This window comes from Vidua macroura, chromosome 2 (genome assembly GCF_024509145.1).
Source record: "Vidua macroura isolate BioBank_ID:100142 chromosome 2, ASM2450914v1, whole genome shotgun sequence".
Taxonomy (NCBI): domain Eukaryota; kingdom Metazoa; phylum Chordata; class Aves; order Passeriformes; family Viduidae; genus Vidua; species Vidua macroura.
The window spans coordinates 40,236,982-40,250,223 of record NC_071572.1 but is presented as its reverse complement, the minus strand read 5'-3'; the positions used below and the strand labels follow the sequence as shown (position 1 = coordinate 40,250,223).

General features: G+C 38.0%; 1 protein-coding gene across 1 annotated transcript in view; it reads left to right on the top strand.

Moving 5' to 3' along the window:
• Positions 1–10,265, top strand: part of RAP2A (RAP2A, member of RAS oncogene family) — a 30,853-nt gene extending 20,588 nt beyond the window's left edge. The window contains exon 2 of the mRNA XM_053971067.1: positions 6,226–10,265. Coding sequence (XP_053827042.1) covers positions 6,226–6,463 — 238 coding nt within the window. The 3' untranslated portion in view covers positions 6,464–10,265. The remainder of the gene's footprint in view (positions 1–6,225) is intronic.
• Positions 10,266–13,242: the final 2,977 nt, after the last annotated feature.

Here is a 13,242-nt window from a genome sequence, read left to right as displayed (position 1 = left end):
AGAAACCTACCTTTGTTTAGATTTGAGTATCTCTCTGACACATTTATACATGTATACAGGTATTGACACATCTTTATTGCTGTCTATTTGCAGGAGTCCATGGAAACATAATTCTGCACAATGACCCCCTAATAGATGTAGTTTTTAAAGCTACCAAAATACAAAGAATAGGGGTTTGGTCAAAGTGAGATATCTCCTCTATCTGTGTCTTAAGGTAGTAATAGATGTGTGTGTGGTGTGGGGTTTTTTTGTTTGGTTTGGTTTGGGTTTTTTTTGAGGTTTTGTTGGGTTTTTGTTTGTTTGTTTGTTTTGTGTTTTGTTTTTTTTTTCCCTGTTGCTTTGGTTCAAGAACTGGTAGCTTCAAGAAAGGGTTAAGGTAGTTTTCTCCTTGAAAATTCTGTGGTATTGCTTCCTCTCATCCTGGTGTTTGAGAGGCTCAGAATCAGGCTGGGGGACACTTGGTGCCTTTTCTTATCCTCCATAGCTGATGTGAGTTTTAACTATGAAGGATTCTGCATTAACTATCCAAGTAATTATGTGAAAGGGATTAGAAAAATTCTAGATAGTTACACTGGAATATGTTCTTCCTCTAGATGAGGAAACAGCTTGTTCAAGTTAAGAAAGATTTTACTGAAGGCAATCAAAGTTTGCAAGTTACATTACAAAAGGATATTTAGTTATTTTTAGTGTGAATTTGTAAATAACCTAATAGATTTAAATGTCATTTCTGGTACTTTATTTCATATTACCCATAATTCTTTTGCTGCATATTTTGGCAGGATTCATACTACAAGTTTTTTGTAAGTCTAAAAAGAAGAACAATTATTATTGACTTTTTGATATTATTTGGATCATTTTCAACACTAATATCTTTATCCCTTGAATTAATTTCCTTTTTGAAATGCTATCAAAAGTGACAGAAATGCATTTAAAAAAAAGAAAGATGCCCTGTGTGTAAAAGGTAATAAAGGAGATTTAGTACTGGAGACTCTTTTTGATTATTAGTAATAGTTATCCCATATAGATACCTTTTGTATTTCAGTGGTCCCAGTTTTTATCATATAAAGCTGTAATCATGCATCTTTCCAAAAACTTCAACAGGACTAAAACTTGTTATAAAAAACAGTCTTTAAGAATACATGGTATTATCTTGGTTTGTTTTATTACACAGAATTATTTGTTTGAAAATATTTGGGTCTAATATGAAGCTCAGGAAAAATCTTTTAAAAGAGACACCACTTCCAGAATGTGAATTAGAAAACGGGAACCTGTTTGTACCTTTTTTCTCAACTGAATACTACAACTCACACACGCACACAGAGTGTAGGGGTACTGGGCAGTCTCTACCACTGTTTAAAGGAATCAGGTCTGTTTATTAGCCTTGGTGTATGTTTGGGAGTTTTGTTTTTAAATTCTTGCCTGTTTCAATCTCCAATTTGCACTGCACATCATCTTTGGTTTTATCTTTATCCAATGACAGTTTTAACCAGAAATCTGAGAAGTACCTTGTAAAAGAAGTCAGGTACTGCCCATGTTTTTTTGGGTGTGATTTGAGGTAGAAAAGCTGTGAGGAAAAAGTCTCTGAAGATCATTCTCATACCATTCACCTTGAAGATTTCTAAATGTTCTAAGCTGTTATTCAAAGTGTACATGGTAATCTAAACAGAAATGTGGATGATGTGTGTGCTGTGTGAGGCAAGATAAAATATAGAAATATTTATTGCTGTGTGACATATAAGGCTGTGTGGTCAGTGGTATATAACTGAGCCACATAAAACATTTGATGTTTGTGTATTTATTGATTTCATGTGCCTGTGGTGTCCACTCTCAGGAAAACTGAGAGATTTACTGTGGGCTATTGGTCCCAGGTATTCATTAAAGATGGGGAACAGGGTGAGTTTTAGCACTGACTTTATCTAGAACTGGGAAATCATTCTGATTGTCTTTTATGGGGCAATGCCTGTACCTTGCCAGTAGTGGAGACCCTAGATATGATGGCATTTGACTCTGTACCGGTGTCTTTCATAGGGCTATAAATGACTGCAGTCCTGCTACCTCTTCAAGAGTGGCTGTTGCTCACTCTCTGTCATATTGGAGCTAAAGAAAATGAGATCATTTAAACAGAGTGAAGTGCCTTTTTCTTTAATTGCATTCTGCAAACACGTGTAATTGGTCTTGCAAAAATTTGTTCCTGAAGAGGTCTTAAAAAGTCAAGCTTTCCCCTGCTACATTTGGGAGTGTTTCTTACAGGCTCTGTTATATTTGCCCCAGAATACATACTGTGCTGCTTTGATAATGACAAAAGTAGCAGCAGTTCTTATTTTCAGGTGGCCCTCATGCTTTTCATTAAGAATGATCAGTGCTGCTCAAAGCTTTTCAGTCATACTGAGAAAATTGGATTTTCCTGCTCCAGCAATGAGCAGGACTGTGCCACTTGTCCATTGCTAAGGGAACAGGCAGGGGCAGTTGGGCTGCAGAAAAAGGCAAAACTTCTGCCCAGCTCCCACTGTGGGTTGAGCTGCTCTCCCACAGATCCTGTAATGGGAGCAGCAGCCTGGATTCAGGACTTCAGTATAGGTGGTGGGGTTCTAGCCTCTTTTGCTCTACTAAAAGTATTTGTGAATAAGTTAGACCCAGCTAGAGGAAGGATTTGTGAATTCCTGTGTTTGATTTTTGTGGTTGTATAGAAGGGTTCTGCATTGCTGCTTGGACATTGCAAGGTAGCTCTCTTTTTTTAATTTACTTGTTTTTTCCTTTGTAAAGAACCTATTTTTTCTCTCGGGCCACTGAAATTCAACAGAGTGAAAAGCCTGTGAGGAAGAGATTTTCTTCTTCCCTTCAAATTTCATTAGAATCATATAATTCCCCCACATCTGAGAAACTGCCCTTCCATTGGTGGGCCTGTGCTACTGCACACCACCTGAGTGGTGGGTGTCCAACATCTGACTGGTCAAAGCTCTGAGTATGAAGTGGAGTCTCCAGATGCAGGCAAAAGTTACCTCCAGTGAGATCAGCAGCTGTAGTAAGGAGAGTATTGAGCCAGGGATCTCCCCGTACTCATCAGAAAAGAAATTGCCCAGGATACTAAGTGAGGCAGGAAATTCTGGCAGTGTTGAGAGGTGAAGGGTGTAAAGCTAGCTTGAACTTCAGAGCTTGCAGAGTTTGATTTAGTCAAGAGCTAGATTTTCCACAAAGTGTTATCAGAACTCAAAACTGGAAAGTGTGAAGGCCCTTAGGACTCTGAATGAAGACACACAGTTCATCATCCTCTTGGTACTTGAGGAATAGGATACACAGAAGTCTGGTCTGATTCTCTCTACTCAGCTTGGGTTGGGCAGGACTGATACTGAGCTGGAGCACTTAAGTCCAGCTCGTACCAGAGCCAGTCTTCTGCTCGGTACCCATGGACTATTTTTCCATTATTTGCTGTATTCTAGGTAGTAGACACTGACTTTTCTATGTAGAAAGATAAATTGTGTGTATTTATTATAGACAGGCATAAGTATATATAAAAATCTAAAATATATGTCACACAGAATATGTATATATATAAAATGTATTTTCTCTGTAAAATTACCTACTCAAAATCTAGGTAGTACAGAGATGTATTCTGCAAGAGCAACTTTATTTTTGGTAAGAAGACATAATAAGAGCTTTGCAGAAACACTTTCTTACGCGTTTCAATATTGTAAAGTTATTGGTTATTGGGTGAATCTGAATTATTTGGTGAATAAGTCTACTGACTGTAGGATCTCATTTTAGGTGGTGAAGGTAGGTAGTGAATCAGGTAAATGCAACAGGAAAAGCAATACAGAAAATTGCTCCTATGAGTTCCACCTAATAGTTCCTAGATGGTCTTGTGCAAATAAATTATATTAGGCTTTTTCATATCTTTTCTGTCAGATCATCAGTTCTTTCTGTTCTTCAGTATGAAGCATCAGGGTTTCCACTGCTCCATTTCCCAGGTGTTGAGTACTCACAGCATACAGACTCTCAGATATTTAGTTGCTCGGCTTTTCTAGGGTTCCTAAACCTTTTAAGCACTTGAATTTTTCAGTGGGACTGACTATAAGTCTGCAACAAGTGTGTATGTATTTCCTTATATGTTTCTCAACAAATTGGAGTGATCTCACAAAACTCAGAGAAGGGGTCTTGTGTTTTAATTCTGGGTCATCTATTTCTTCACTGGGCATTTCTCAAGCATATTCTTTGAATTTCTCAGTTTTACCGGAAGGCAAGCCAGTGGAGAGTGAGAGGAAGTTCAGGGCCCTCAGAAATCAAGAAATGCAGTGAAGGGGTACCTGATTCCATTTCCACTGAAGGATTTTTTTCTTAATGCTGTATAGCAAATACAATAGGACACATGCATCTGAATAATAAAGATAAGACAGCAATTCAGTATTTCTTTTTATCTGTTGAATGCTATCCATCTTATGTAATTAAAGACTATGCTATCTTGTGTTTAAATGCAGGAGGACAGATTTCAAGATGTTTATGTGTATTTTGGTACTTAATTAATGGCAGCTTAGCTCTTGCAAGAGTTCCAGAGATATCATTGTGCTAAACACTTATCCACAGAGTAAGAAATGGATTGTGTCTCTTCAGATGGTAAATGAAGGCAGGAAAAATGGTAAAAGTGAGGGGGATTCTCTGCAATTATTGATGAAAGCCCTGGACTATGACATTCCCTTAGTAAGCAAAGAAGCATAACAAAGTTTAGAATTTCAGCTACATCTTGTGACATAGTTGGACAAATTTTTGATGCTAGTCTGGGGAGGCAAGAGTTGCTGATGTGGTTTGAGACATTATTGGTCTTTTAGCCTTTTGGACACTGTGGGAGCCTACTGTCCCTGCAGCAGAGGCAGCAGGAACACACAGGGTACCTGTTCCAATGCAGAGCGGTGACAGACAGGGAAGCAGGTTGTTTCCCTCAACCAGATGAGGCAGATGCACCAGCACTGCTCTGCTGCCTTGCGTAGCAGGCCTGGGGGATGGGTGGGAGGGATGAAGAAGGTGGCTTTAGGAGGGTGTCATCTTCAGCTGCTGCAGGTGTCAGCTGCATCTTTTGTCCACAGTACAGTCTTACTCTATTGATTTGACTCATAGCAGTACTACTAAGAAAATATGAAGGAGCAAATCAGGTTTAAGTTAAGAAGGTACCATCTTGCTTCTCTTAGGTCTGGTTTGAGTGCTAAAAAGTCATAACTGGTTTTCCTCTCAGTCCTAGTTGCTTTCATGAGAAAACCTGTGTAAGAGTATTTTGGAAATAGGCCCAGTGTTTTCTTCTCTCTTTTCTTTTCTGTAGCAAATATGTAAATTTGAAACCTGATGGAACACTTAGTTTCAAGTCTGAAGAAAGATTTATGAATGTGAGGATGGAAAAAAAAAACGACAGGCATTTCAATTTTGTAAAAAAATTTGGCAAGGATCCCTTCACAAGGAGGTGCAAAGTAACAAATTTCTTTGTAGCTACATGATCTGTTGTGCTGTCCAAGTTGATTATGAAGCAGAGCTGTGATAGTATTGCCTGGAACTTAATTGTGATTTTTTATTTGTCTCTTTGACTTGTTTAACTGGCATAATGATGTGAATGCTAGAAGGGAGAGATACACATTCTGTATTATCTAATACGTGTTTATGTAACAGTACTTATGTGTGTATGCAGTACTTGAAGTGGACTACATTTCCTGAAATTTGGAATTAATCTACTGGCCCTTTGGTTGTGTCTGATTTATTGCTATTCAAAGAGTTCTGTGTATATTGACCAAAGGTAAATATACTCTTGAAAGGGAGAGTGTTGCATCATTATTCCAAGCAGGAGATACAAAAAATACCTGTTCAGGGAGAAGGAGGGTATAATGTTGAAGGGAGGGTTTGATGTCCATCCTGTTCTTACACATGGAGATTGCAAACAGAGAAAATAGTATTATAATCCTCATTTTTGTAGTGTGAAAGTATTCCTGGTATGTTTCCTGGAGGGAAGGAAATTTCAGAGGAGGAAGATTTTCGTAGAACTCTGAAAGCTCTGAGGGGACCAAGATGTGCAACAAATTGCTAGAATGTGAAATACACATTTTTTCAAATGTAAAATTTTAAGATCTTTCAAATGTCTCTTTCCTGTTGGGTCTGTACTGTTTGCAAATAGATTTTTTTTTTTTTTTACTTTAAGGATGTTGCCATTTAAAAAATTTAATTATTGCTGTTGTTTTTGTTTTTAAACTGTAGGTATGAGAAGGTGCCAGTAATTCTGGTTGGTAATAAAGTGGACCTGGAAAGTGAGAGAGAAGTATCATTGAGTGAAGGCAGAGCCTTAGCTGAAGAATGGGGCTGCCCCTTTATGGAGACCTCTGCTAAAAGTAAAACAATGGTGGATGAGCTCTTTGCGGAAATTGTTAGACAAATGAACTATGCAGCACAGCCAGACAAAGATGATCCATGCTGTTCTGCATGTAATATACAATAGCATTAAAAATTACCTAACCTGGACTTAATTTGCAGAAATTTTGTAAGGTGGTAAAACTGTCTACTTCACTTCCTGGTTTGTGGGTCACTTGAAATACATCTGTAGTGAAGTAGCAACATTAACTCAGAGCTGAGCATTGAAAGTCAATCACTGACTCTGAATATAATTGGGTTAAATGACCACATCTCACCCGTTTTTCCCCTTTGAGCACCTGCAATTTTATGGCACAGTCAGTTGATCTACAGGGTCGTTCCAGTCGAACGTACGTGTGTTGTCATGTCAGACAGCAACAACAGCAACTATTTCCGAAGAGGACAGAATCATTTTGGAAATGGAGACGAAAGCAGTGGAGAGGATATCTCTGAAGATCTTTCACAACAAGCATAAGCATGAAAAGGAGAGCCAAGTCTTTTGGTGTCTGATTACCACGCTTCAGAATGGACACTATCACATGTGGCTGAGTTTGTTCAGTCAGTTATGTTGATTTCACCAGAACTTCTGACAGTGTTGGAGGAAAAGGCTACCAGAGACCCATATAGTTTGGATTCTTTTCAAAATCAATGCTATTATTTCTACACTTTATCCCACATCTTGAAATAGAAAACATTGTATCAGTGTGTGAAATGAGAGGCAAGATCTGGAAACAAGTGACGGGTGAAGAAACAGTCTGGCATTGGAATGTTTTAAATCTTTCATTTTGCTGCTCAAAAATGGAGGATCGCTTCAGGTTTTGGTCTACAAAAAGCCAAACAAACCCTCTGTTTACAAAGCAGGAAGCATCTTTATTTTCACTTTACTGAACCAGGAGGAAGCAACTGTGATGAAAAAAAAATTGCTGAGCCTTACTAACAAGGAACACTTTAATAGATTAACTAGTACCATCTTGTAAGGAAAATTAAGCCATGTTTCATCCATATGTTCCCTTCTGCAGAAACCTCGTGGGACAGTATGAACATTTTGCATTTTTAAGTTTGTTAAAGACAACAGTTTTTCTTGCCTTTAAGGGCTACATTCTCTGGTGTGATCCCAAACTAACATTTGAAAATCCAGTTTGCTATTTGATAGCTTTAATGTTGAAAACTTAAATTGAATAACCATGTGAAATCATTTGGTTCAGAGGTGAAATAGTTAAGGTTGTAATTCCTTAGGTGAGTGTGGAAATGGCTCTTTAATTGCCTGACACACTATTCAAAGGTTGCCCCAATTATTGGAGTGTTTAATGGTGGGAGCAAATATTTTATTTGGAAAGGATGCTCGAGCTCTGACTTGCTAGTTTCATAGCAGTGAAGTATTTATCATTTGCATGACTAATGGCACAGAAATACCTATTTCAAAGTCTTACAATCAAAGTATAGAACAGTTTTCAATCGCAATGTTTAGATTTTAAATGCTGGAGAGATTGTCTTGAGCTGGATCTTTTATAGGTAAAATTGGCCATAAAAACACAGTCACTGAGCCTGTGGTCTAAATAACACCATGCGTTTATTAGTTTTTAAATCTTGTGCAGTAACAGTGTAGTTCCTTGTGTTTAAATGAGTGAAAATAGGGGTGCTGGGCTGTGTGTGTGTGTGTTGAGTGTGTATGTGTGTGTGTATATGGCCCTTAGAAATGCTGTAATTGGAGTTAGGTTCGAGAGTTTTGCCTCCATCTGCAGAACTTCCTAAAAGCGCTCTCATCTGCCACAAAGGACACTGGAGTAGAAAACACTTTTCAGATTTCCATACATAAATATCCTTAACATTTGAATTATAGTTCACTGGATGATAACTAAAGAAAATCATATTCACGGAAGAGAACTGGCCAACTCTGCCCTTAATCTTTTAAGACCTTTCCACAACCAGTGTGACAAAGGGCATTAGATGTCACAGAGCATTAAGCCTTACTAGAATATAAATGTAGCCCATTTCCCATCTACTTTGCAGAGCTTTTGTTACTGTACTTTGTTCTCTTAGGGAGATAGGCACACCGTTTATTTCTGGCATCTGAATGCCCATTTTGGGTGCTCTGAATCGCCCTCCTAGAGGCACCTACCTCTTTCCATTGACTGTATAGCAAACTTAGGCTTTTAACTTTAGTCCTCCAAGTCACAGAACTCACATGCCTAAACTAGATGGTATGAATGTTCTCTTACCACCCCCTGCCTGCCCATTGTGTCAGCTGCCATACTTAAACAAGATGTGAGATGTTGGATTGATGATATTTCAGGGTTTCAAATATCACGATTGGGAAACAGTTAATCAAGCAGCACAATCCATCCATAAAACAGTTTGTCAGTGTGAGATCCACTGTGTAAGCACTCGAAAAAGAAAAACCACAAAAAAACAAACTAAAGCCAAATTTCAAACCAAGTTGGAAGTGTATTTTATGCGAGGTTATTTAGAGAGATGTTAAAAATCTTACCTGACAGATTGTTCATCAGCCAAGAAAATGGCATGAAGTAGAGTATGAACAGCCTAACATGAAGTTCATGATATAAAGCAGATGGGCTTTAAATATAGGAAGAATTGCACAGTAAATTTGTAACAGAAATATTAAAGAAAATATCTCCCAGTTTTGTTTCTTCATCACACTCTTCCATTTTCAAAAGCATAGGCCATATGTAAGCTACCATGCAACTTGGCTGGGGGAGCAATGCGAGTGTTTTTTTTTATTGTATAGTTCTGAGGAAGTAGTTATGCACTATTTGTATTTCCACTAATGTGAAGATAGTGGAGCTTGAATCAATGACAGTTGCACTCGACAGATTTTTCAAGTTATAGGGGTAGCAGAAAGGGAGGTAGGTGAGCCACACAGCAGCTGCATGGCCACCCTGCAGGACTCACTGGTCTTGGGTTACTGTTTCATTTGTACCCTGATAGGATTACCAATTATAGTATTTGAAAGTTTCTTATAACATGCCTTAAAATATTATGATTTGTTCCAAAGACCCACTTTTCCTTTGGCTGTTCTTGTAGAGCTTTGTACTGTTCTACAAAGACAGCATTTCTCCAGTTTTGTTGGTTTTTTTTTTTTTTTTTATAAAGTTGCAACTTTTATTCTTTTAAGCTATGATAGTGAGAGCAACTGTTTCCTCTTTCCCTTCAAAATACACACAAAAATGATTCAAAGCAAACAAACCAGAATCGGATCAAGAGCATTAAAAATAACTTGCATTGGATTTTGGTTTTTTTCTGTTGTGCCCATCCCCCTGCCCACCCCCTTCAGAGCATCAAGAAAAGAAATTTGGTGACATTTTCTGTTCTGATTCTAGCCTCTCCCTAACCCCAGTGCTACAGTTGCCATTACTTTTCTATGGGAAAACTACTGGTATTTGCTTTCCTGTATAGAATGTTACCTAAAGATGTCAGCCATTTGGTTGGGGGGTTTTGTGCATGTTTGTTTTTAATTTTATTTTTTTTTTTTATTTTTACCAGTGTGCCATCAAAGCACTGGTTAGGCTTTAATTGTGAAACTCTGCAACAAAAGCAAATGTTTGACAACTGCAGGAGGCTTTTATCTGCATTGTTGTGCATCTGTTAATTCTTGATCAGGGTTTGAAGAAAGACTGAAGTGGGTTCTGGAGTCAGACTTAATGCTGTTGATTTGGAGTTTCCTAGGGGTGAATTAATGTATTTCACAGTTAATTGTTGAGCTCTAATACAACTGGCAACTTAAAATGGGGCAACAGTTTGTTTTGTAACAATGTCAGTTGTTTAAACCTTGATGTTTCAAATAAAACAAGAATTGTACATAGAACTCAATGCAAACTCAGCAGTTGTATTTGGAGTTAAATTATTTTAACAAATAAATTTATTTAATGAAATCTTCCTTGCATTTTCTATATTGTCCATTTTGATTTGATTAAAAACCTCATCCAGAGCTGATGCGGGTGCCCAGTAATTTGAAACAACACTGTCAATTATATTCAGTTCAGGAAAATATTTCTTGCCAAAATGCTCTTCTGATACAAATTAAGAAGCAATAAGTAAAAATCAAATATAATTTATTTTGGATGGATGGATGGATGTTGTGATCTAAGTTATGAGCTTGATAAAGAGCAATAGCAATGGAGGGGGGTTTTCTGTTCACTTTTCTTAGTGGGTTACACACTGACAACTATCAGTAATACTCAGTATTTGATAAGATACAGCTCTTGCTATGGCAAGAGAATGGTGCTTATTGTAAATATGTAATAAAATGTTCCATATATAAAAAACAAAATGACCACATGAAAACTTGTTCAATATATGATATAGTTAATATGCAGAGCTACTTTTATAGCACTGAGACTGCAAAGGGTTAAAGAAGGATTGTTTGTTATATCAGCTGTTCAATTGGTGAGTGTTTTGAAGGCTTTCAGCACCACACAAAAGGAGTTAGTGTTAAAAGAACTTCAAATACAATTAGTGTTGCAGAGATTTGTAAATGAACAGTTGAGCTAATGCTAACAAGATTATTCTAGCTAATTGGCACTGATCAGCAGTTATATTTTAGTCATGCCAGTATCACTAAAATACCCTATTTTCAGTAATGATGGGTGCTTGGTAGTCTCTTGTTTTCATGTCATGCATGCCTTAAGGAGCAAGAAGCCTGAGGCTGGCACATCTTAAATGCTTTTAGTTCTATGGATCATACAGAAGGCTGACACATGCTGCTAATTGCATGTTTTTGATTTGCCCATTCATTCTGTAAATCAGTTCCAAGGGAACTTTTGCTGATGGGTTCTTCCAGTCCCATTAGCTCAGTAATATCCTTTTGCCCAAGAAGATACCTATAGAGAGACAGCATGAATTCATTGGGCTGTTCTGAGCAGTTAAAAAAATGCCAATCTGTGACATGCTCTTTTCAAATAACTGAACAGCTAGAAAACTTTGAAATTTTCACTCCTAGCAAATGCTTTCTCTGTCTCTCTGCACCCTTCCCCCCTCTGTTTTTTTTCTTTCTATCTACTGCAGGAAATTTTTTTACTCTAAAATACTTTGGTTGGATATAATATTTTGTTATCAGTCTTCCACAGGTATCAGTCTAACTGGATCACCAACCTTTGGTCAATATTTTTGTTGCTTGACCAGGGAATCACTGGACTGCATCTTTTATCCCAAGTTGCGTCCAGTAGTATTGTGTCCTTGCTGTTTACCTTGTGCTTTATTCTCTATCAAACATCATCTATTTTTCTGAGTGCAGGAAGAATGATTCTGAAATTCTGGAAACACTACTTATTGCTCTGTCTGGCCCATAGCAGTGTAGTCATCTCTTCCTTTGGCAGGCACCATCTTGGTCATTCTCATTTAAGAAAGAAATTTCCAGGTTCCAATAACTGTTTGAATGCACTAGTATCCTACTGAGTTGTCTTAGACATAATTCCTGTTTTGCCATAAAACCTGCAGAAAGAACTTTTCTTTTGGTTTGTTTGTGGTTTTTTTGGTGTGTTTTTTTTTTTTGTGGTTTTTTTTTTTTTGTTTGTTTTGTTGTTTTTTTTTTTGCTAATTGCAGTCAGACATTTAGAACTGCAGGTTTCTTTTCTTCATAGGGAGGTCAGTTAATATATCTGGATTTTGACTCCAGTTGTTTAGGGTTTCAGTTGTCTGATGGCCAACACATTTTTCTTCTCACACTGGAAGTAAAAAGTACTGAGTTAAGAGTCATAGGCTCATAGAATGATTCATATGTTTAAAGTTCATCTAGCTCCAATCCCCGTGCTATGGGCAGGGATTCCTTCCACTAGACCAGATTGCTCAAAGCTTAGCCTTGAATACTTCCAGAGATAAGGCATCCTGTGCAGCCTGTTCCAGTGCCTTCACCACTCTCACAGTGAAAAAATTTCTTCCTTAGACTCTAAACCTGCCCTCTTTCAGTTTGAAGCCAGTCCCCCTTGTCCTGTCACTACAGGCTCTTGTCAAAGGTCCCTCTCCAGCTCTCTTGCAAACCCCTTTTAGGTACTGGAAGACTGCCAGAAGGCTCCCTGGAGCCTTCTCTTCTCCCGGCTGTGGGTTGCATTTACAGGCTGGATTGCAAGTGGGAGGAAGAAAACGCCGTGTTGATGTGAGCCAGGCACTGTGTGATACTGGAGCTGCTAACGGCACATCTTCATTCCATTCTGCTGGAACAGTTTTTCTGTGTACTTTCAAGCACAAGCTTTGAGGTCTGACTGGAATATGAAATAGTCTGTGGGGCGCTGAGAATTTATTTCAAGTTCTTCACGGTGCAGTGACCACGTACGTAGACAACCAGACAGCCACGTAGGAGTCTCACTGAAGAATGGAACGGTGAGATGGTTAGCTGGCAGAAGTGGAGGAGAATGGGGGTAGATCTAGGTTAAAGAGGTACGTTTATAAACCTGAAAGACTGCTGAAGAAAAATATGTAGGTAGACTGAGTGTTATGTTGAATGGTAGAAATGCGAGTATTAAGATTAAGGATATTCTTTCACAGAAGTGCTTATTAGGTAGATCAGAGAACTGGATCTGAAGTGTAGTCTTCTACAAGACATTTCATTGAAATAAGTATAAAGCTGCTTCTTGAAATGTTGTATGGAAAGATTCTGATTTTTTTCTTGCTTTACAATCCTTATACAGTTTAATAACCAAAAGACATCAACTTCAAACGTCATCCCCAAATACTTGAGACATGGCACCTTAGCTTTCTAGTTGTACAACACAGCTTAGGAAAACAAAACATGCTTTCATCCTACAGCCAAGAATATACTCTAGATCACAGCTCTTTTGGTTATTACATAGGCTTCTTTTTGCTATTCACCCTTTGTTCTTGCAGATGGAATAATCAAACTGAATAGAAGTTGCC